The 23,245-nt window shown below is 43.5% G+C and overlaps 1 protein-coding gene across 4 annotated transcripts; it reads right to left on the bottom strand.

Annotated features, from left to right (window-relative positions):
- Window positions 1–1,595: 1,595 nt before the first annotated feature.
- Window positions 1,596–21,109, bottom strand: PIH1D1 (PIH1 domain containing 1). 4 transcript variants are annotated; one of them, XR_006104353.1, is made up of 12 exons: window positions 20,972–21,109; window positions 20,161–20,265; window positions 18,901–18,967; window positions 17,618–17,803; window positions 16,700–16,761; window positions 14,615–14,699; window positions 14,350–14,446; window positions 11,762–11,812; window positions 9,923–10,013; window positions 9,672–9,815; window positions 8,299–8,511; window positions 1,596–3,865 (listed from the first exon to the last, which is right to left on the bottom strand). XR_006104353.1 is itself a non-coding variant. In XM_042471078.1 (11 exons), the coding sequence occupies exons 2-11, from the start codon at window positions 20,242–20,244 to the stop codon at window positions 8,464–8,466; spliced, it is 915 nt and encodes a 304-aa protein (XP_042327012.1). In that variant the 5' UTR covers window positions 20,245–20,265; window positions 20,972–21,109; the 3' UTR covers window positions 8,229–8,463. The 4 variants fall into 4 exon arrangements, 3 of the variants coding, with proteins under 3 accessions (XP_042327012.1, XP_042327013.1, XP_042327014.1); XM_042471078.1 differs by lacking the exon at window positions 1,596–3,865 and having other exon boundaries at window positions 8,229–8,511; XM_042471079.1 differs by lacking the exon at window positions 1,596–3,865 and having other exon boundaries at window positions 8,229–8,511; window positions 20,918–21,068.
- Window positions 21,110–23,245: the final 2,136 nt, after the last annotated feature.

Genomic DNA, 23,245 nt, shown 5'->3' with positions numbered 1-23,245 from the left:
AGAAAGCTGATGAAAGCAGGAGAGAATCTACAAATATATTTATGTATACAACCATAAAACAGCTGGATGAGACCATGACTTTAAAAAGACCAAATTCAAACCAGCTGGCAATTTTAGTTCTGGGGTGCAAAATCTGCTTGTTTATAGAGATATACCATGGAGTTCAGGGAGATACTTACTGTCATGTAAATGGATGCATAAGGATTGCGCCTGATGTCTGTGCAAGCTGAGGCTCCAGTGGAAGAGTTCGACAGATACTCTGATTCACTGGAGGTGAGGGACTTTGCTTGAAGACTTAAGAGGCAAACATAGATAAGACAGGCCAAGGTAGCAGAGGTAGGAACGTGTTAGGATTGTCCCAGGTTGGTTCAGCTCTCAGCCTCCGCTTTGGACTCTGGGGAGAGGCCAGCTGCCAGCTGAGTCACAGACGGTCGGGGAGTTGACTGTGCTGCATGCGGAGTGTGACTTTGGAAGGGAAGGAGGGACCCAGAGGGACCCAGATGGTGCTGCATAGGGACAAAGACAGGACTAATGTACAGAAAGAGGAGAGGACAGCCAAGGGCAGAATGGAAATTAGTTGAACATGGGAACACGCAATGTACCAGGTTAGAATGGTCTGTCTGGCCCAATATTGTCTGCATAGACTACCTCTAGGTTTTCCTTTCATCCTATGTGCTATTTTGTAAGGATTGTTGTACTGGGCATCAGAGGGGGAGAAAGCAAAGCTACGCAGGTAATCTACCTACGCAGACAACCATTTCTGGTTTAGTCTGATGAATCTGTACAATCGCTGCAGTGCTTGATGATCATGATTAATCCAGGATTACAGATTGAAAAGCAGAGCACAGATCATGCTGGCTGGGAGGGATTCTGGGAGTCAGAGTCTAGATTTTGTAACTTTGCAAATCCATAGAAACACAACAAGACCCTGTTAGTGAATTGTGAAGATGAACATCTGGGCAAGAGTGATCCATTGTCCATCATTGCACAGTCCTAGGCAGTATGGCTAGTTAATCCTAAACTCAGATTGGCGGTGACTCTCAGAGGGAAGTTTTCCCTATCGTTTACTACCAGATTATTATTTTTTAAATGGAGTTATCAGAGATCAAATTTAGGATTGTCTGCTTACGAAGCATCTTGAGAGTCTAGGAATCTGCATAAGAACACTGATGTCTAAATGAACACAGGTGGTGCTCACTAGCCGGCCCTGGTGGAACAACACAGCTTGCATCCTTAACTTTCTCCATACAAAGAACTACGAAACTAGAATACAAGCAGAGCTTGGAAATGTGACTCCTTTGGCCTACAGCTCCCAGAATCCCCCAGCCAGCTGTGCTAGAAGCTGTAGGCCAAAGGAGTCACTTTTTCAAGTTCCAGATATGAAACAAGCACCCAGGGACATTGAACATCTCTCAGGGCCGATGGATTTTGAAGGGTCCATTCCGGCAAGTCCCACAACCAGCAGCTTCCTTCTGCCATCCCTCCTGTTGCTCTCCTAGTACTTTGGAAACCAGCAGGAAGGGTAGATTAAAGATCCTGGAAGTGGAGACAAACTGTGTGAGTTCCCTGGCAGAGGAAATTCCAGATAGCAGCCACAGACTGGATGAAGTACAAACCGTGATGCACTTGAACAAAGAGGGAAAATATCCTGCTGTCCTCTTGAGGACAAGGAGGTGGAATGATGTCTATGAGCTGAGAATATTTAAACAGCCTTTTTATTATTATTTTGCAACCCTAACTTTCATTTGATAACAGCTCACCTTTTCAGTGCTGTAAAAAACATATTGCACATCTAGTTTTGAAATGTGTATGTTATGTATCTGTATTTTTATACATATTTTCAACTGTGTCTGGAAATATCCCTCACAGGTTTTTCCCCCAATTGCAGATATGTTCAGCACTGATTTTTTTTAAGTGGCCCTACCTTTTAGGAGATTCTTCTGCACTCTTTATGAAAATATTTGGTGGTTTAGAGTGCTGTCACTTCCACTCACTGTCAATTACCTTTCTTTCCCGATTGAAGGTAGTAACAAGTACATTTATATACTGCTTACTGATATACTAAGCAGTTTACAACGTGTAAGCTAATTGCCCCCAACAAGCTGGGTACTCATTTTAGTGACATATGGAAGGATGCCAGGCTGAATTGACCCAGGGTTCCTGGGTGGTATTGAACTCACAACCTTGTGGTTTGTGAGTGAGTGGCTGCAGTTATAATCCCAGCCATGCTGACTGGAAAAATCTGGGATTTGTGGGCCCCAAAATAATTTTTTCCAAACTGTGGATGGACAAATACAGTGGATCCTTGGTGTCCATTGGGATTTGGTTCTAGGACCCAGTGGATATCAAAATCAGTGGATCTCAAGTAACAATATATACAATCAAGTAGTAAAATGATGTCCCTTACATAAAATGGCAAAATCAAGGTTTGCGTTTTGAATAATTATGATTTTAAAAATATTTTCAAGCGGTGGGTGGTTGAACCCTTGGATGCAGAATCTGTGGATATGAAAAGCCAACTGTAGTCCTGATTTAGAATAAACTCAATTTAAAAAAACTAAACAATTTAGAAAAATAAAATGGTGCAACTTTCAAGGAGTTCCACAATCTGGAAGGCAGTGTATGTTCCCCTAATGGTTGCCTAACCATGGAGTGAGACAATTTCCTGATTTTCTAAAGGGTCTGGGATCTCTTGCTTTTAAACCAGTATCTGTCCTATGTCTCCATTGCAGGGACATGAAGAATTCTTGTGCACAGATGACAAACCACCAATGGGCATGGGTTTCTGGCAAAGTAATATTCTTCTCATGCATGACACACTGATCCACACGAAACAGCAAATAGGGAAGGCAGGAGGTTGATGATTTAGTGCTGGAATAATATCAGGGAACCTGCTCCCCCCTCATTCTGTCCTCTGCTGACACCACAACTACTCTGAATATATTTGCATCTTATTCTCTCTCACACACACATGCAGGCACACAGAGCCACACATTTTACACTGCGGGGAGTTTTCTTTTCCCCTGCTGAGAACGATCTGCTAATTGCCACTTGGCAAGGAATCCTGGGATCTTTGGAAAGAGCAAAGGGCTGGAATAGTAGGTTCTCCATTTAAAGGAATTGGATTGATCGGTTTATGCCGCCGCTCAATCTCTCCGAGAAGGGGATTTAGTGAGAAAGAGCAAGGCAAGAGAAAGAGCATCTGGTGGGGTGGGTCTCTAAGTATAAGGTGGGAGGGGAGGAACAAGTGGTTTCTACCAGTCCCCACCAGTGAGGCTCTTTGATGGAGAATGTGCCAAATGTAGTTGGCATTCCATATGGCAAGGAGTGAGCAGAAGGTTAGCCAGGCTAGTCAATGGTGAGGGAGGATGGGAACTGCAGTCCAACAATATTTGGAAGTTCACATGTGCTGATCCCATCTGCATGGAGCGAGGATGACAGGGCTATTATCCAGGCTCTTCTTCTGGAAACGAGAAACATGAATCATAGCCAGGAGTATCAGCACTTCAAGGAAATGGTTCCAGCATAGTCATATCTTGCTCGGTCTTCCTATTCTGGATTTTGCAGTCCAAAAGTTAGGAAAACTGGGATTAGAGAAAACATCACTCAGAATAATCCAGCCAGCATTTCTCTTAACTATCACTGGACCTGAAGGCAGAAAATTCCACTGGTTTGCCTAAGACAGGTCACCACCACAAGAGAGAAACCGAGGGGGCAACTGTGGCTCGTGCTCCTCCATCATCTTCTTCCTGAGGCAGTCTCTTCATTCTGCCCAATGGAATGGCCCTTCTGCAACTCTCCATGCAAAATTGGTAAGTTGTGGACTCAGCAGGAGAAGTCTCATCCATCAATGGAAATATAGTGTCTAGAGTGAGGGAAGTAATAATAACATTCAATTCTGCTTTGGTCAGGCCTCAACTAGAATACTGTTTTCTGTTCTGGGCATGTCAATTCAAAAAGGATATTGACAAACTGGACCATGTCCAGACATTGTGACCAAAATGGAAATTATGCCCTATGAGGAACAACTGAAGGAAGTTTAGCCTTGAGAAGAGAAGCCTAAGAAGTGATATGCTAGCCCTTTTTAAATATTTGAAGGGATAGGATATTGAAGATGGAGCAACTTTCTTTTACTGCAGCTCCAGAGAACAGGACCTTGAGTGGTGGATTCAAACTGCAGGAAAAGAAATTCAACCTCAACATTAGGAAGAACTTCCTGACAGTAAGAGCTGTTCAACAGTGGAATATGCTGCCTTCAAGAGTGGTGGAGTCTCCTTCTTTGGAGGTTTGTAATCAGAGGCTGAACGCCCATCTGCTGGGGGTACTTTGTGCATTCCTTCATGGCAGGCGGTTGGACTTGATGTCCCTTGAGGTATCTTCCAACTCTGTGATTCTATATCCTGAGGTCTGCCTCATCATATGATCTCATGTAATTTACGAAGCTAAGATAGGTCAGTCTTGCCTAGTACTTAATGGGAGATCACCAAGAAAGACCAGGGATTTCCAGGATGAGATGGAAAGAATCCTGCCACAAATCCTGGAGAGCCATGGCCAATCAGCGTTTACAATACTGGGCTGCATGAACCAATGTATTGATTCTGTACAAGGCAGCTTCCTTTTTTCTCTTAAAGCAAGATTATTCCATGCGTCCAGTTCAGCCACAGATCCCCCTAAATCAGGGGTGAGCATGCTCCCAAGCACAGAAGGCGGCACAACATTATGAGCTCTTCTGGTGGGCCATAAAACCTCATGACAAGTGCCATTTTGCACAATTATGGGAGCATTCACACTTATTTTTTTTGTCCCAAGATGCAGATCACCGCATTGATGCATACTGGGTTTGTTGTTCCCATTTTGTTTTGTGTTTGAACATCTCTTCAAGTCATTTTAACCCTAGAGTTATTCACACATGCCATTGCTTCAGGTTAAAATGGAGCTGCCTCCCTTCCAAAGAATAATACAGATTGCTCTAAATTGATTTGGAAGCTTATTCACACTACTGACAATTCGGATCTTTCAGGGTTACGTGGTTTACTAGAAAGCCCCTCCCTCCCAAAAAAGTGCATTGAGTGCATTCAGGATGTGTGTGAACAACAAGGATTCAACCCAGGTTCATCCTGGATTATTTTCATAGTGTGAATGGGGCCTAAGAGTGACATCACATCGCTCCTGATCAGTTTTTTGGGAGCATTTTCAAAAGAGTGTTTTTGTTTTGTCTTGTTTTTGCTTTTTTGGAGTGCTCCTAATCAGATTATTTCTAAAGAAGTCAGATCAATGTGTCTGAAGAACAGTTTTATTTAACTAAAAAATACTCTAGTATAGGACTGTAAGTACACTACCTGCTTTAGAGTGGACACAGCACCACCTATCACTTATTAGTAACACTGCAATTAAACTGCCCATCAGTGCTTGCCAAGCTGTCTGGTGTGGGGGATCAGCAATTAGTACTTTTCCCAATTGTGCCAGGGACTGGCACATTATTTGCATCCATTAGCTACAACTTTATTTCCTGGAATACACTGCAGGAAATGTGCCAGGGACAGGCAGCTGATGGCTCAGGAACCAGCACTGGTCTATGGACGACTCTGAATAGCACTGCTCTACAGCATGCATCTCACAGCACTATTTAGCTGCATGAAAGTATTTTAGGCCATGTCTTAGTGTTTGGAAGGGAGAAATTTGGTGAGGTAGAGGGTTGGTCAGTTTTCTTGGAGACTAATGGCTTCAGAAGTCAGTAGATATTCCAAGGACCACAGTGACCCAACCACTTTAGATAACTGGTTCTGTTGCTGAGCCACTCTTACCTTCAAGAAATAATGCAGTTTGACACCGCTTAAACTGCCATGGATCAATGCTATAGAATTTTGGGATTTGTAGTTTTGTGAAATGTTTAGACTTCTCTGTCAAGAGAGCTCAGGTCCCCACCAGATTACAAATCCCAGGATTCCATGATGAAGCCATGACAGTTAATGTGGCATCAAACTACATTATTTCTGTAGCATAGATACAGCCATAGATTCAAAGGGTTGGACCCCGCTGAGTCTAGCCCACCGCTCAATGCAAGAACTCCATCATCCTCAGTAGGTATCTGTCCAACCTCTTTATGACAATGTTCAATGAAGGAGACCCCACCACCTCTTTAGATAATTGGCTGCATTGCCAAATCACTCTTACCTTCAAGAAATTGCTCCTAATATTCAACTGAAATCTACCGTCTTGTAACTTAACACCGTAAGACTTGGTCCTACCCATTGGGGCAACAGAGAACAAACCTGCACCCTCTTCTCTGTGCCAGTCCAGAGTGCAACCATGTCACTCCTCAGTCTTCTCAAAGGACCACATGATGGCACATAGTTTCCACCACTTCCTTAACCTAAAGATGTCTGCCCCAGCCCTCACCACACACCCTCTAACCTGCAACCAGAGCCCTTGCAGGACAAAGCATCCTGCAGTCAACTTCATATACCTAGAGCTAACTCCATTTCTCTCTTCCAGCCGAAGTAGATGCAAGAGAGAGCGACAGAACAGGTTGTATGAAGAAAAACGAAAAAGACAGAAGGCATGGAGGGAGGGTGCTGGCGGGGGTGGCAGTGATGGACATGTGCTTGTGGAACAGGCTGTACAGACTGGGGGGTGCATGGGTAAAGAATGGAACAGAGGAAGGAGACTTGGCGCCTCTGTTTGTATGTGTGTGGGCACATGCACGCAAGTGAGAAAAAAGAAGCCTGTGATTTTCAAATTGAAGGGAAGATCGGTGGCATAGCGCATGCTTTGCTTGCCGGAGGTGACAAGTTCACGTCCTCACATAGCCCCATAAAAAAGATCTGTACTAAGAAAGATCAAGACCTAAAAGAGTCTCTGCTAGTCAAGATGCCAAGACTTGTCAAATTGGACTAGCAAAGTTTGGACCTTTTTTTTGGGGGGGGGGGCATAAGCCTGTTTTATGCTTTCATAATGTTAAACATAGAAATGAACATGAAGGCAGAGAGATGTCTAGCAGAATTTTTGGAAGGACTCAAGTGTGAAGAGACTGATGGTCAAAGATAGATGGCCGGCAACTCTCAGGCAGCTGATGCTGGCAATGGAAGTAGCTGATTTGCAGCCATTTACCTCTCCTGAAAGAGAACTGTGTGCACAAGCTACACTGCATGGCATTAACTTAGCATTGCTGTCTTCAGCTGTGGCATCTACCCCAGAACAAGTGCTGACACAAGGTCCTGTTGCCAGTCCAGCTGACTTCAGCATGTGAAATCACTTGTTCTGTGCCTCAGGCAACAAAACATATTGAGATAGCCTTGGGCTTTAAAATACAAACATACAGGCTGAAATACAGTGCAGGGTTATTTGGATGGACTGTTCCTTTCAGAAGGAGAATGGCCAGGGCATTTGAGAAGGCCTGTCCCAAAATACCCTTTGGTTTAGAAATTCATTTCTGGTATATTGTACTAGAGTATGGAAAAGTTCCTTTTTTGGACTCACAGTGCAAGAACACACACAGTAGCATGACTACCGTAGTTGTATTTCTGTGAGTTGTAGCCCCCCCAAAAAGAAAAGAAAAAGTAGAACTTTTCCATAGGGATGGAAATAATATTTCAAAATATTCAGGAAACAACCCCCAAACATGTTTTTGGAGTGTTGAGAACCTCTGACAAGAAGAATCCTGGACTGACATGGATCTGTGGAGTTTGGGACTTATTCTGCACAAAATTTGGACTTTGGCAGAAAGCATTTTCATGTGCTGGGTGGGAAGCATGAAGCCAAGCTCCATGAAATGGAAGAAGCAGCCTCAATTGAACTCATAGAGAATGCAGTTAAACCCAGATGGAGGGAAACTATGGCCCTGTGGATATTGCTGAACTCCACTTCCTGTCCATCCTAGCTAGCCTGGCTGATGGTATGCCATGATAGCAGTATTGGTTTGTGGACAACCAGAGGGGCAAAGGTTGCTCACTCTTGAGTTATAAACTGATTGCAGAAGCAAATGGAGATGAGTAGATTGTATATGTGGGCTGAGAAAGAGAAAGAGGAAAGAACAGCATCTGTTGTGGGTGGAAGGGAAGTTGAGAACAGAACTCGTGGGAGGAAAAAGGAGGCAAGCTCTGGATCCCATCCAATATGTATTATTTAGAGCCTGGAAAAGTTTTTAGGTTTTTTTGGATTATCACTCCTTTCCCAGCCAGAATCCCTAAGTATCAGGATGATTCCACAAGTTGCAGTTGCAACAAAGGTAACTTTCCCCAGCTCTAGCTTTATTGCAAGTGTTTGGGTACAGAACCTGTACATTGTAGAGACTATCACCTTTTGTCTATTTCCTCACAAGCCGAACACCATTGTTCTGATAATCAGTTCCATCCTCCACATCCTTCCTGAATCTCTGCTCTTCTGCTTATCCCACATGAGGCTGTGGGATCTAAGTCCCAGGACTGACAAAACACTGTGTCTTCCAGCTTTTCTCCTTGCAGCTCATGGTAACAGTAATGGGCGTTGGACAGGCATTATGACAGTGAGGATCTGGAAGGAGAAAAAAATGTGTTATTTGAGCCTAGAGGACTCCCTGCTGCTGCAATCTGCTGAGTAGGATTTTATTGTTGATGTTGCAGAAGCTGATCAAGCTCAAGTACAAGCAGAAAAAAGTCAACTTGCTGTCCGTTTGCAGTTATGTCTTGCATAATAATGGATAGTTTACAGGATTTAGATTCACCTTTTATTGGTTACAAGCAAGGAAATTTGAAAGCAATGTAGTGTATTGGTTGCAGTATTCAGATTAGGATCAGGGAGAACAAAAGACAAATTCCCTTTTCAGCTAGAATGTTGACTAGCAGATGACCTTAGACTGGTTGCCAACTCTCACCTAACCTACTTCTCAGAGCTGTTGTGAGGTGAAAACAAGGTTACTCCAAACTCCATGGAGGAACGTGGAATAAAAAGAATACTAGTCTGGAGAAGGGAAATTCACAAAGCAGTAATAGAACTACCATCCCAAACACTGCAAAATGTGATGCTCTTCAGTTTTACTGTCTATAGCCTTTGGATATAGGATCTTCACGTTTCATCAAGAGGTGCTCATCTCATTTATACATGTGGTTAAAAAGTTGTCACTCTTTTAATTCTTTAATTATATTATTAATCAAAGTATTCCTTGTATTTTTTTTAAAGGAATAACTCCATTTTGGGGTTCTTTTAACAAATGCTTTTCTACTGATGCAGCTGCATTTGGGATGAGATGTTTGATGATACTAGATAATACTTCAGTGGCTGTGGAGGTACCCAGAATAAGTCTCTATTTAACTAGTGTGGGTGCTGTACTAAGTTGTTTTTCTGCAACTGAGAGGTAATGGAATGAACTTATATTGGCCTGAAGCATCTCAGAATTTCCCTGTTGTATCAATAACTTAGATCTTACCTTGAAGATACATATTTGCAAAAGGAAAATTTCTGAAGTTAAAGCTCCAAGTTATTGGGGTAGAAAACGGGTAGTGTGGTTTGAAAGGAGGAGTGTGTTCTCTGAATGAATCTTGACAAATACAGCCTTCACCAGCCCAGACACTGCCAAATGTGTCCAACTACAACTCCTATTAGCCCCACCCATCATAACTACATGAATAATGTGGTTCTATAGTCCAAATCAACTGAGGGCACTAACTTAGGAGTGTACTGCCTTGATCACTCACCTTGGTCTCTCTGTGGAACTGAGCCCTACTTTCTTCAGGAACAATGCTGTAGGGAATGAAGATGTCCAAATGATAGAGTCTGGGATGTCCCTCTAACACAATTCGATCTTCACCCAAGTCCAGGTCAAGGGATCTCACTGAGGTCTGGAAAGGCAGGAGGAAAAATAAATAAAAATGAATCTTGACATCATCCATCTGTGGGATAGGAATGTCCAGGATAGCTTCCTATTACCCATATTCTGCCAAATTACCATTTTAGGGAGGCAGATTTTCGCTACTAGATGGTCAGGGTGATTGACAGAGGGCTCAGCAACTATCGTGTATTCAGGAACAGTGGCAGAACTGTGGAATAAGAGAGAAAGACTTAAATGAGAACATAAAAAGGATTCTGCTGATCACACTAAGGACCTATCTAATTCAGCATCCTATCTGCCAGCGGCCACCCAGATGGCTGCTAGAAGCCCACAAACAAGACAAAAGAACAACAGCCCTATTCTTAGTGTTGTCCCCTAGCAGCAACTGGCATCCAGAGTCAGGTTTAGTACACTTCAGAACTTTGTTTACTTTTCCTTCTAAAGTTACCTGGATTGGTGTCCATCACCAGATTTGTAATCAAGGGAAAAGAGACTGCTAAAAAGCATGTCTTCATAGTTTGAAGATGCTTTTCAGCATCCTCCACTGGAATCTGTTCTGTTCTGCCCATTCTTAAAAACAGGAGCAGACAATTTATTTCAGATTAAGGGTCATGCCAGAATATAGTTACAACTCTATTCTAACAGAATGTTATTTAAGTAATTGACCTGAGATCTAAGCTTTGTTTCAAATCAGCTGCTCAAGACAGTTAATAACAGGGCTAACTGTCCTATTTGGTCCTATCTGGGCCAGAGTTGCCAAAGGCCAATTGAAATCAACTTGTTTCACCGCACTGCCATTTTAAGTGGTGATCCCTGGACTGGTGTTGGTCCACAAGCCACTGGCGGCTGGTCCCTAGTAAGTTTCCAGGCAAGAACGAATCAATTGTAGTCAGCAGTACAATTCCTTGGCATGTTAGAAAAAGAAATTTGCCAGTCGCCCAAATTAGAAAGCCAAAGAAGCAATTTTTTTTAGCAGCAACAGCATGGGAGTATTGTAAAGCAGGGCCAGAGAAACAAAACTTTCAATGTGGGGGTTGCACTAGTGTGTCTACAGTAAGCAGTGCAATAAAGCTTAGCTGGAAAAGTGCAGGATTTTATTCTAATTGATGCTACTGTAAGCTGTGTACTATACCGTTTAATTTATTTTGGGAGGAAAATCTAGTTGCTTATAAAGCCAGAACTTACACCAGGCTGGGGAAGCCCCACAGTTTATAGAAGTATTAAATACACTTGTCCTTCCATATTCGCTAGTGTTAAGGGCACAAGACCCCCGTGAATATGGAAAAACTGCAAATAACAAAAACACCATGTTTTTATCTCAGAGCACACCTCTCTAGGAATCTCTAGGTTTTCCAGTGCAACTCTGTGGTCAATGTCCGACAGACACTGACCTGGAGGAGCTACAAATGCCTAGAAGAGAATTTTCTCTAGGAATCTCTAGGTCTTTCAATGCAACATTTAGTTAAAGCTAACCAGAGTTGCACTGGAGGACCAAAATATTCCTAGAGAGGAACATATTAATCAAATCTGTGAATAACCAAATCCACAAATATCAAAGCAACAAATATGGAGGGATGAGTGTATTTAAGGGGAGCACTAAGCAAAAGAGGGAATCCCCTGAAGAACCAAAAACAATCCCAAAACATGACTGTGATCAATAACAACAGAATGCTGCCTTGCTGTTTCAGGAGTGTGGCAGAGAACAGAAGAAATGGAAGGAAATAGAAAGGAGTGGCAGGAATCCTCAAAAGCAACACTGCTGCAACAATCTGTTGTAGTTTTCACTTGTAAGGTACTAACTGCAGTTTCTGCTAAGTGTTAAAAAGCAGTCCCATGTAAATTACTTTGGAACAGTCTAATCTATTTGTGATTGCACACTAGTTTTCCTGATCCAGAAACATTATCATACACTTTCCCTGACCCCTTCACCATTCTAAGTGTTTTCTCCAATCATACCTTTCAGACACAGAAGATTGCCATAAGTTACTAGTTTTCTCCTTGACCTCACTACAAGAAAAAGAAAAGACACACACCATTTCAAACCGGCTTCCAGACGGGCTATGGAGTTGAGACTGCCCTGGTCGATGATCTCCGTCTGGGCATGCACAGGGGTAGCGTGTCCCTGTTAGTGCTCTTAGACATCTCAGCGGCTTTCGATACCATTGAACATGGTATCCTTCTGGAACGCCTGAGGGAGTTGGGTATCGGGGGCACTGCGCTCCAGTGGTTCCATTCCTACCTCTCGGGTAGATTCCAGATGGTGCAGCTGGGGGACATGTGCTCTGATAAGAGGGCACTTACATCTGGTGTCCCTCAAGGAGCCATTCTGTCCCCCATGCTATTCAATATTTACATGAAACCGCTGGGAGAGATCATCCGGAGACACGGGGCGAGGTGTTATCAGTACGCTGATGGCACCCAAATATGTTTCTCTGTGTCTCCGACTGATGCAGTGACCAAGGATGGCATCTCTCCTCTAAATGCCTGTCTGGAGTTGGTAATGGGCTGGATGAGGGAAAACAGACTCAGTTTGAATCCAGAGAAAACGAAAGTGCTCGTGATAGGTTCCCCGGGCCCGGGAAAGGATATTTGTCCACCTGTCCTGAACGGGGTCACGCTCCCCTTGAAGGACTCCGTCCGCAGTCTGGGGTGCTTCTGGACTCGTCGCGCCACCTTACATCTCAGGTGGATGTGACGGTCAGGAGCACCTGTTATCAGCTTCGGCTGATACACCAACTGCGACCCTACCTGGGCCAGGGGGACCTTGAAACAGGGGTACATGCTCTGGTGACCTCTCAGTTGGATTTCTGTAATGCGCTCTACATGGGGCAACCCTTGTACCATACTCGGAAGCTACAACTGGTTCAGAACATGGCAGCAAGACTGGTCACTGGATCCTCTAGGACCAGCCACATAACACCTGTCTTGAAAGATCTACATTGGCTGCCTATTTGCTTCTGGGCGCAATACAAGGTGTTGGTTATAACCTATAAAGCCCTAAATGCCTTGGGCCCAGGGTACTTGGAGGACCGCCTCTCCCCATACAATCCGCCCCGCACTCTCAGATCAGCCGGGAAGCAACTGTTGAGGGTTCCAGACACAAAATATGCTGCAACTGCTCAGAGGGCATATTCTATCTCTGCCCTGCAGCTCTGGAACTCTCTTCCCGGCGAGCTCCGCTCAGTCACCTCCCTTGACTAATTTAGGAAGAGGTTAAAAACCTTATTCTTCGAACAAGCCTTTCCCCAGACATTGTAACATCTGTTATCTCCCCAGTGCACATGCACTTTTGAGTCAGCTAGTCTGTATGTTTTGCTTGTATTTTTTAACCTTGTTTTAATTGTTTTTATATTGATATATTGATTGATTGTTGTTACAATTTGTATATTGTATACAACCATGTTACCCACTTTGATCTACCCTGGAAAAGCGGGCTACAAATAAATGATTTATTATTATTATTATTATTATTATTATTATTATTATCATCATCATCTTAGGAAACAAGGTTCAAATCCAAAACACATTGCAGAAATAATCCAGTTTGAGACTGATTTAACTACCCTGGCTCAGTGTTAGGGAATCCTGGGAATTGTAGTTTATTGTGGCAATAGAGCTCTCTGACAGAGAAAACTAAATGTTTCACAAAACTACAGTTCCCAGAATCCCCTAGCATTGAACCAGGGCAGTTAAAGTGCCCTCAAACTGTATTGTGTTTTGGATCTCAGTTAAAACATCTGATCAGTTAGGTTGCTCTGCTTCAAATCCATACTGAGTTTGGGCCCAAATCACTCCGTTGTTTAATCAGAGCACCCAGCCATCCAAAGCAATGACATTCCAGTCAATGAGGGAACATTTTTGTGGCAAAAAGGGCAATTGAAAAGACATAAGTCTCCACCCACAGATTTGTTTTCCCCTTGTCTCAAATTACACATGATACCAGAATTTGCATTTAGGAGATGTCCACTCAGCCTCTGTTCCTTAAGGTAATAATCACACAACCCTCCAGATGTCACTGTATTGCAACTACCACATAGCCAACAGCCATGAATGCTGGGCCTTGCAGCTATTTGGGGATGGGTGGGGGTGTAGGTATGTATCAGACTGTATGTCATCCTCCAAGGAAATGATCAATGAATGGGAGATGAAGCAAAACGAACCCTCTGCAAAAGAAGTCTCAGGAATTGATGTGCATTATCCTTATTTTATACATGGGCTGCACCTGCATGGCAGAAATAATCCAGTTTATCACTACTGCTAAGGCTCAATGATATGGAATTATGGAAATTGTAGTTCTGTGAGACATTTAACCATCTCTGTCAGAGAGCCATGGTATAACAACAAACGATAATTCCCAGAATTCCATAGCATTGAGCCATGGCTGTTCAAGTGGTGTCAAACTGGATTATTTCTTCAGTGTGGATGCAGCAACAGATATCATACATGAAAGGGGACCAACAAGAATTTTAAAATTCAACATTTCTAATCCAAGATGGGGAATCAAATTAAAGGATGCAGCACACACACACACACAGAAGATGCACCTGCTGTCCACTTCCTGGATGACAGGTTTGGATTTGGTGCGGATGGTCTGCTCTGATATGGAGCCCATAAACTTTCTGTTCTTCAGAATTAGCCATTCTGAAAGTAGAAACAAAAAGCATCATTAGATTGGGTTGCAGAGGCCCCAAACTATGATCAAGCCCACAGGTATAGGGGGGATCCAAAGGTGTTTCCCTGGCACTCAGTTAGAGAGTTGCCTTTATGAGAGATCACCTGCCTTCCAGGAGCAAGGCTGACTCCTCATACCTTGGTAGCTGAGATCCATCTTGTATTTCTCAGACAGTCCTTCTAATGCGACAGTGATGAAAAACTCTTTGAGGAATTGGTTGCCCTTGAAGATGAGAGAGAACAGAGAAATCTGAAGAGCTGCTTCTCTGAGGTACAATCTAAGGAGATATATATACTCATGTATGGTTACATAATAACATCACCACTACTCCTTATCTCAAGAATGAGGACTGTGCAGTGTCCAGATGTTACTGGATCCTATAATGGCTGGCCATGCCAGTTAGGGCTGATGGGAGCTATAGTCCAACAACATCTGGAGGGCAACAAGTTCCCCAGCTCTGATAAAAAGAGAGTGCATAATGAATTATCACCCACATCAAAATGTAAAGTGTAGAGGTAATGAGGGGGGTCACAGCTCAATGGCAGAGCATGCACTTTACATGCAAGAAATCTCATTTGCCATTTCCAGCATCCTCATTTTAAAAAAAAAAAATCTGAGGGAGTAGGAATCTCTGACTTTTGCCTAGGAATTCTCTCATTCCACATTAGGAGAATGGGGAACAATGCATAAATTATAGAGACAGAGGCAATTCCAAACAACAGTTGGATTTTATATTTTAAAAACCTGGGGACAGGATCATTGTTGTTTGTTTCTTCTTCAGGCCAAAAGGAAATTCCAAGCAGATCCCCAAACCATCACAGCAGCTAACACAGTAACAGTTGAAAGCCTACAAAATCTCCTTTGGCCCATCACTCACTACACTTCTCTGGCTTCAATTTCAGTCAGTCTCTTCCACTACCACCACTGTCCCTTTTGTGGCCTTATTTATCACCGGACGAAGAAGTGTGGAGCACTGGGAAGATTGCACTCTATCTGGTACTCTTTGAGTTGGTCTCACAGGAGCATTCCCTAATATCATACAGATCTGACACAACATAAAACAGTTCTTAGGTGCATGACTGGTCCCAAATGGGCATCAAAAAGAACCAATTAATCTGCCTGAAATGTGAAAGTATTGTACTGGAACTTGGGAAAGGCAGGTTCTAACCTCCACTAAGTTATGAAAGTACTTTGGGAGACCCTGGGCCAATCCTTCCCTGTCAGCCTGAAATATCCCACAGGGTTGTTGAGTATAAGGAGAGGAGAAGAAGAATCACGTATGCTGCCTTGGACTAATTAAAGAAAAGGAGAATAAAAATGTAGCTAATAAATAACTAATTAAAAAGACCCATGTGGTGGGATCGTGTAATTCATGAATGGGACTACACTGCAGTGAGCCAGTGTGATGTAGTGGCTTGAGGACTGGATAGGGTTCAAATCCCCACTCAGCCATGGAAACCCACTGAGTAATCCTAGGCAAGTCACATTCTCTTGGCCTCAGAGGAAAGCAAAAGCAATTTCCCTCTGAACAAATCTTGCCAAACAAATCTCTGTGATAGGTTCATTTTAGGGTTACCATAAGTCAGAAACAAGTTGAGGGCACACAAAAACAACAACAAAGCATTCCTCATGCAATAGCATGTGCATGCACATGTAAGATGTTACGGGCTCTTCTTAATTTGGACTGAGAAGGTGGATGAAAACCTCTACCCATGTGGCTGATGGTATCCATATTGGCGGGCTGTGAATCTGCTACAAGTATTAGCATAGATTCTTAAAAGAAGCATTCTGTTGCAACATATCCCCCAAAAGATTCAGCACCTTTGTTAATTTTCCTAAAGTTCAGACAAACTCGTAACAGATTCACTACACCACTGACATGGGAGACACTAACTACTACTGGTGCACAATAAGGGATCGAGGGCACCCTAACAGCATTCTCTGAAGATGCTAGCCACAGATGCTGGCGAAACGTCAGGAATAAACTCTTCTAGAACATGGCCACATAGCCCGAAAAACCCACAAAAAACTAGGCACCCTAATAGTTATTACTTGTCCATCTTTCCTGCTGTTGGAAGTACCTTCATTCCAATATCTTTCCTACTTTCTGAGCAGCAAAATATACCCAGGTGTTCCTCCCTGTGCTATCCTGATACAAATGCTGGCCCTGGTGGTATAGCAAATTTAGGGACTGAAAAACTACTGTTAAACAAGATGCTCACCTCCATCTTGTTGAAAAAGCTGGTGCTGATGCTGACATCGTAAGCAGTGCAGCCATTACCACCTGGAGGTAAGAAAAGAGGTGTTAGGAAGAGGCATATATTCCTAAAGCACCCAAGCCAAATCAATTGTCCTGGATATTATGGCTGTTTTTGAATAGGTAAACTGAGATGAAAAACCAGCATGTGGTGGTTTCAGCATTGAGCTATGACTTCAGTTCCTCACAGAAACCCACTAGCTAACTTTTGGTAAGTGACACTCTCTCAGCCTCAGATGAAGGCAAAGGCACATCTCCTCTGAACAAATCTTGCCAAGAAACTCCTGTAATAGGTTTACCTTAGGGTCATCATACATCAAAAATGATTTAAAAGCTATAGAGCAACAACTTCACATTATTCCATCTCAGTGGGGAAATACTCTTAGACTTTAGATAATTTTGTGCACGAAACCAAGTCTGTGCACATTGAACCATCTGAAAGCAAAGGTGTCACTATCTCAGCCACCCATGAAAAGAGTTTTAATTTTTTGAGTATTTTGGATTTTGAAATTCTGGATAAGGGAGAATCAAACCTGTACTGACTTCCTTTATCTCATTATGTTCTAATGTAATGTTCTCAGCATCTTCATTTTTCTATGGCAATGCTTCATATATCTTTTCTTGTTTTTGTTGTTAAGATGTGGCGTTCCATTCAGTTCTACGTTTTTGAATTCTCGTGTAGCTGTTTTTCATTTTGGCTGTAAATACTGTTCACTTGAATAATTGCTATTATACCTTTTGTATTCTTTGGCCTTTTGCTTATGTATTTACAATGATTTTGATTGGTTTCTATATAACCACAGTCCTAGACTTAATTCTTTAGCCTGAGCAGCACTTCTCATTGCTAACCAGTTATCTCCCTACCAATGAGCTGAACACTCACTTTTGTCCACTTCTGCATGAGGCTCTCCCAGGCTCATGGGGATGCGGAAGTTGGAAGCAGCTTCAGATTCAATGAGGCAGGTCAGTTCTTCATTGCTCAGATCAGGAGGTGGAGGAATGTGAGGGGACTTGCAGACATTGACGAATACTTTATCACCAGAAACTGTGCGGGTTTTAAGACAGAATCCTGGAAAGGAAAAAAGAGGCAAGGTTAGGATGGGCTGTGTGCGCTCTCATCTGGTACAAAATCATACACAGCCCCAACTGGAAGGCTCTCCACTGCTTGTTTCTTGCCTCTTGTAATGAGTTGGGCCTGTAATGAGTTGGCACAAAAGCTTTAGCTTGCATTAGTGATGTTGACTATTGCCATACTGCAGAATTAATGCAGTTTTTGACACCACTTTAACTGCCATGGCTCCATCCTATGGAATGCTGGGACTTGTAGTTTATTGTGGCACCAGAGCTCTCTGATAGGGGGTTAAATATCCCACAAAACTACAAATCCCAGAATTCCATAGCATTGAGCCATGGCAGTTAAAGCTGTGTCAAGATGCATTAATTTGCAGTGTAGATGCAGCTGTTTGGTACATTTTGCTTTTGCTTTGTAGTTTGAGGCTGGGAAAAGGTATGAAGGCTGTGGACAGACTGGGGGAATGAAGTATCCTCTGTTATTAACCTATTGCTCAATTCTTATAGTCACGAAGGGAAAATGAGTCATGCTTTGGAAACTGTTCAGAAACCACAGTGGGTTCAGAATGCTGCAGCCAGACTGCTGACTGGGGCCAGTTATTGGGAGCATATAATTTCCTTTTAAAGACAACTTCACTAGTTACCAGTTCATTTCCAGGCACAATTCAAAGTGCTGGTTATAACCTATAAAGTCTTATATGGCTCAGATCAGACTGTATCTTCCCATATAAACCTCCTAGAACTCTAAGATCTTCAGGGGAAGGCTTTCTCTCAGTCCTATCACCATCACAGGCTTACTTGGTGAGGACACAAGACAGAGCCTTCTCAGTATCTGCTCCCATCCTTTGAAATTCTCTTCAAGGAGGCTTTTAATAGGTACATGTGTTCAGGGAGGCTACTTATTAGAGTGTTTGCTTTTGTATGTTTTAATATGCATGATATATGGAGATGATGGGGGCTGTAGCCCAACACATCTGAAAAACTCAGATATGGGGAAAGCTGATCTAAGTCACTGCCTCAGGTACCCTGAAACTTTCCAGCATTCCTTCATGTCACTGAGTAGTTGTCACAAATTCCATATTCAAAACACTTTACCTGGGAGTGGACGAATGGGCTTGGACTCTGCCTGAGAAGGCAGTGAGCTCTGGATTTTCTGGGTTGCCTAGGGACAGAGAGATTGGATAATTGTATGACTCAGTCTTAACCAAGTTGTCAGAACTAATATGGGATATTGCTCCAATTAAATTGTCATTGAAACTAAGGGCCCATACAGACAGGCCAAAATAAAGCTGCTTCGGGTCACTTTGGAGGTATGCTGTTTAAAGGATGCATGCGTCCTAAGAGTCCAAAAGCCATGCCAAAGCCATGCTCCAGTCCTAAGGAACCTAACTCTATTCTGGCTGGAACTAAACCAAGGTGGGAACTGCATAGCCCTTCAGATGGTGCTGGACTGCAATGCCCAGCTGCCCAAGCCAGCAAATAGCTAAGGAATGCTGGAGGTTGCAGTCCAAAATCTAGGAGGGCATTGTCACATCCCTGAACTAGATAGTCCACACATATTCTGCTCTCCATAACCAGGACGAGTGTATATTCTGAGAACTTTCTAAACAAAGTGGACAGAGGCATCCTCAGGGACTTATTTGCAGTGGCCCTCAAGTAAAAGGTAACATATAAGCAATGGATCTGTATTGTTAAAACTAGGCTGCCTTATGCACACAAGTGATATGTTACAACTTTTTATTTTTATCCCACTTTTTTTAGAAAAAAGCTCTTAAAGTGGCTTATAAAATTAAACAGAACAAAATAGATTATTTAGCGAGACACAGAACAGCTAAATTATTTTAAGTCATATATTCCAAATGAGCTGAATTTTAGAAGCTTCTAACAGCCTAATAGCCAGGCACACTGTAAAATGCCTTTCCATGACATCTTTATAAAAATACATTGTGTATATTCACTGCCTGGTCTTGTACCTCTTCTGCTTTACTCCAGTCCTGGCATAAATAGCTTGTGGTCATCCAGATGTTTCTGGACTGCAACTCCCATAATCCTTCACCACTAGCTATACTAGCCGGGGCAGAAAAAAGTTAAAGTCTATCACAGTGCTACCCAAACTGGTTGTCCAGTTGTTTTGGACTTCAGTTCCCAGAAGCCCCAGCCAACTTGACCAACAGTCAAGAATTCTGGGAATTGAAGTCCAAACAACTGGAGGACAAAAGTTTGGGAACCACTGGTATAGCAATAAGAGGTAGGCCTCAAGCTGCCTAGTCCTGGTCTAATTTGACCCAATGCTCTGTTCCAGAGGGCCTGGCACACGCATTTCCAATACAAAAAGAGGACTCAACCACAGCACACCTGGAGCAAAAGACGCTGGAACTCCTCCTCTTCCTCCTCCTGAAGCTCAGCTGATAACAGGGACTTGTCTGATATGGACGCCATGCTGGTGCTGCTGGTGCAACCCTGCAGATGTTACAAAATGAAAGCAAGGGTTAAGAACAAGGGCCCAAGATGAAGGAAAGCCTCTAAAACTCATTGCCACAGGACAGAAAACTCTGACTTTGTCTGCCCTGGAGAAATTAAGCAGTTTGGCAGCACTCTAACTGCCATGGCTCAACACTATGGAATTCTGGGATTTGCAGTTTTGCGAGCCTTCTATGTCAGAGGGCTCTGGTGCCACAACAAACTACAAATCCCAGGATTCCAAAGGGATCATGGCAGTTAAAGTGGTGTCAAACTGCATTATTTTGGCCATGCTGATGCAGCCTGTGACTCTGGACCAAAACACACTACAGAAATAATCCAGTTTGAGACCGCTTTACCTGCCCTGGCTCAATGCTAGGGAGCTCTGGGAACTGTAGTTTTGCGAGACATTTAGCCTTCTCTGTGGGAGAGCTCTGGGGCCGCTGTAAACTACAATTCCCAGGATTCCTTAGGCAGTTAAAGCACTTTCTGCAGTGTGTTTTGGGCCTCTGTTGCCTGATGTTCTGAGTTTGATTTAATTTGTAGGTCGCCTCGAGCCCCTGTTAGATCCATAACTATCTTAAACGAATATAATAAACCATTCTTTATCTCCAACCCCTTTCATTATAAAACATTATAAAACAATATCTACCACAGTTTCTCCTTCTGCTTCTGCTTCTGTATTTCAGTCTTCCTTAATCTTTACCTGGTTTCTCTCTGCGATGCTTTAAAGACGTCGTTATCCTTCTTCTCTTTTGCTCCTCTTTAGTTTACAGGGAAACGGGACCGGAAGTTGGGATCTCTCAGCCGCTCTAGGAAAGCCTTCCTATCTCTATGATCCCCATTCAGGATAATGGAAGATTCTATAAAGAACGACTATAGAGATAGGAAAGTGAAAGAGGTACATCACACTTCCGGTTAATCTGGACCTAAGTTTAGGGCAGTGGGCCCCAAACTGTGCCCTTGATTCTGGACTTCAGTTCCCAGAAGCCTCAGCCATGTTGGCCAATAGTCTGACATTCTGGGAGCTGTACTCCAAAATCTCTTAAAAGGCACAGTTTGAGGACCACTGGTTTAGAGCAAAGCTGGAGGGAAGAGAACCAAGATCATGCACTGATTCCTCCTCAGTGGTCCTCAAACTGTGCTTTTTAAGGGATTTTGGAATCCCAGACTATTGGCCAAGATGGCTGATGCTTCTGGGAAGTGAAGTCCAAAATCTCTTGAAGGGCACAGTTTGGAGACCACTGCTCCAGATCATGTTTGGACTTCAGCTCCCAGAAGCCTCAGCCATCTTGGCCAATGCACCTGGAAAGCCAAGATTTAAGGAATCAATATAAGAGTCAAGTTGTGGAACTCTGGTTCAGCCCCAGATGAGGTTTCATGAACCTTTCATGGGCCCACAACAAACTCCAACTCCCAGAATCCCATAGCCTTGAGCCAGGGCAGTTAAAGCAATGCCAAACCGGGTTATTTCTCCAGTGTGGATGCAGCCAAAATGGAATAGCAGTGTTATAAGAGTGTAGTGTGATAACATGCAAGCAGATTGTTGGGCAAGTCACACTCTCTCAGCCTCAGAGGAAGGCAATGGCAAACCCCTAAGAAAACCCCATGATAGGGTCAACAACCCACAGTAACAACAACAACAGGCAATATAATAAGCACACAACAGGAACGACAACAACAGCCACAAAGGCTAGGCTGACTGCCTGAGCCCTTCTCTCCTGTTTGGTCTCTATGGTGGATGGGAGGCCGGAAGTGGCTTGGAGGGGAGGGTTTTAGGGGAGGCTGGAGAGCTGCAGCTGTCAGGGCTGCTATGGCTGGTTCAGCAGCTGGGAAGGCAGTCTGCGAGATCTTCTCCTGCATGGAGTATGGACCAGTGCCAGAGAGGATTGGGGAAGGCCTGGTAAGGGGGACATAAGCTTGGAAGACAGTCTTTCTTTCCCCACTTGGGTCTCCAAACGCCCTGCAGAAATAATCCAGTTTGAGACCGCTTTGACTGCCCTGGCTCAGTGCTAGGGAATCCTGGGAGTTGTAGTTTCTTGTGGCACCAGGACAGAGAAGGCTAGAGGTCTCTCAAGACTATACTGTACAGTCCCCAGCATTCCCTACCATTGAGTCCGGCCAGTTAAACCGGCCTCAAACTGGATTGTTTCTGCAGAGTGTTTAGGACCTTGGTGGGGATCCAGAAGGTTTCAGGAGACTGGGAGGCGAGGGGAGCTGCTAAAAGCAAAGTGACAGTGCTTGCCCATAGGGAAACCATACTTGTCCATAGAGGATCATTGGGAATACTTGCCCATAGGGAATCATTAAAGAATACTTGCCCATAGGGAATCGTTAGAGAACACTTGCCCACAGGGAATCATTGGAGAACACTTGCCCACAGGGAATCATTGGAGAATGCTTATCCATAGAGAATTATAGAGGAATACTTGGCCATAGACTAGTCTACAGCATAGAGAATCGTTTTTGGATTCCTTTCTTGGTGCTGAACGTTTTAGCAACTCAGCCTCTATATTCTCTATGGACAATTATTCTCCTATTATTCTCTCTGGGCAAGTATGGTTACTCTATGGACAAGTACTGTCATTTGTTTTAATACGTCCAGGAGGTAGGTGAGACAGGTTGTGTGTGTTGTGTGCCTTCAAGTCCTACACGGAGCACAGGCAGTTTAAGTGGTCTCAGACTGGATTATCTCTGCAGTGTGTTTTGGCGTTTCATGGCCAAGCTGGGATTCGAACTGAAGCCATGAGATATCTTGGAGATGGGTTGCAGCAGTTGTCTGATCCTTCAAAGTTCTATCCTACTTATTGGCAACCCTATCATGGGCTTTTCTTGGCATGTTTCTTCGGGGTGTGTGTGTGTGTGCGATTGTTGCCCTCTGAGGTTGAGAGAGTGTGACTCACCCAAGGTTACCTCTGAGCTGGGAGTTCAACCCTGTTCTCCCAGAGCCCTAGTCCAACACTCACGCCACTAAGCCACA

The sequence above is a fragment of the Sceloporus undulatus genome, chromosome 6 (genome assembly GCF_019175285.1).
Source record: "Sceloporus undulatus isolate JIND9_A2432 ecotype Alabama chromosome 6, SceUnd_v1.1, whole genome shotgun sequence".
Lineage (NCBI taxonomy): Eukaryota > Metazoa > Chordata > Lepidosauria > Squamata > Phrynosomatidae > Sceloporus > Sceloporus undulatus.
The sequence above is the reverse complement of the archived record's forward strand: the minus strand, read 5'-3'. Positions and strand labels throughout refer to the sequence as shown.

What these genes read in the sequence shown, in the direction of transcription:
- PIH1D1 (XM_042471078.1), bottom strand. Translation starts at nt 20,244, where the DNA reads ATGGCGTCCATATCAGACAAGTCCCTGTTATCAGCTGAGCTTCAGGAG. An exon ending in TCATGCAGAAGTGGACAAAA is followed by an intron (nt 16,762 to 17,617) that starts GTGAGTGTTCAG and finishes TCTTACCTCCAG; the next exon opens with GTGGTAATGGCTGCACTGCT. An exon ending in AGTTCCACAGAGAGACCAAG is followed by an intron (nt 8,512 to 9,671) that starts GTGAGTGATCAA and finishes TTCTCCTTCCAG; the next exon opens with ATCCTCACTGTCATAATGCC.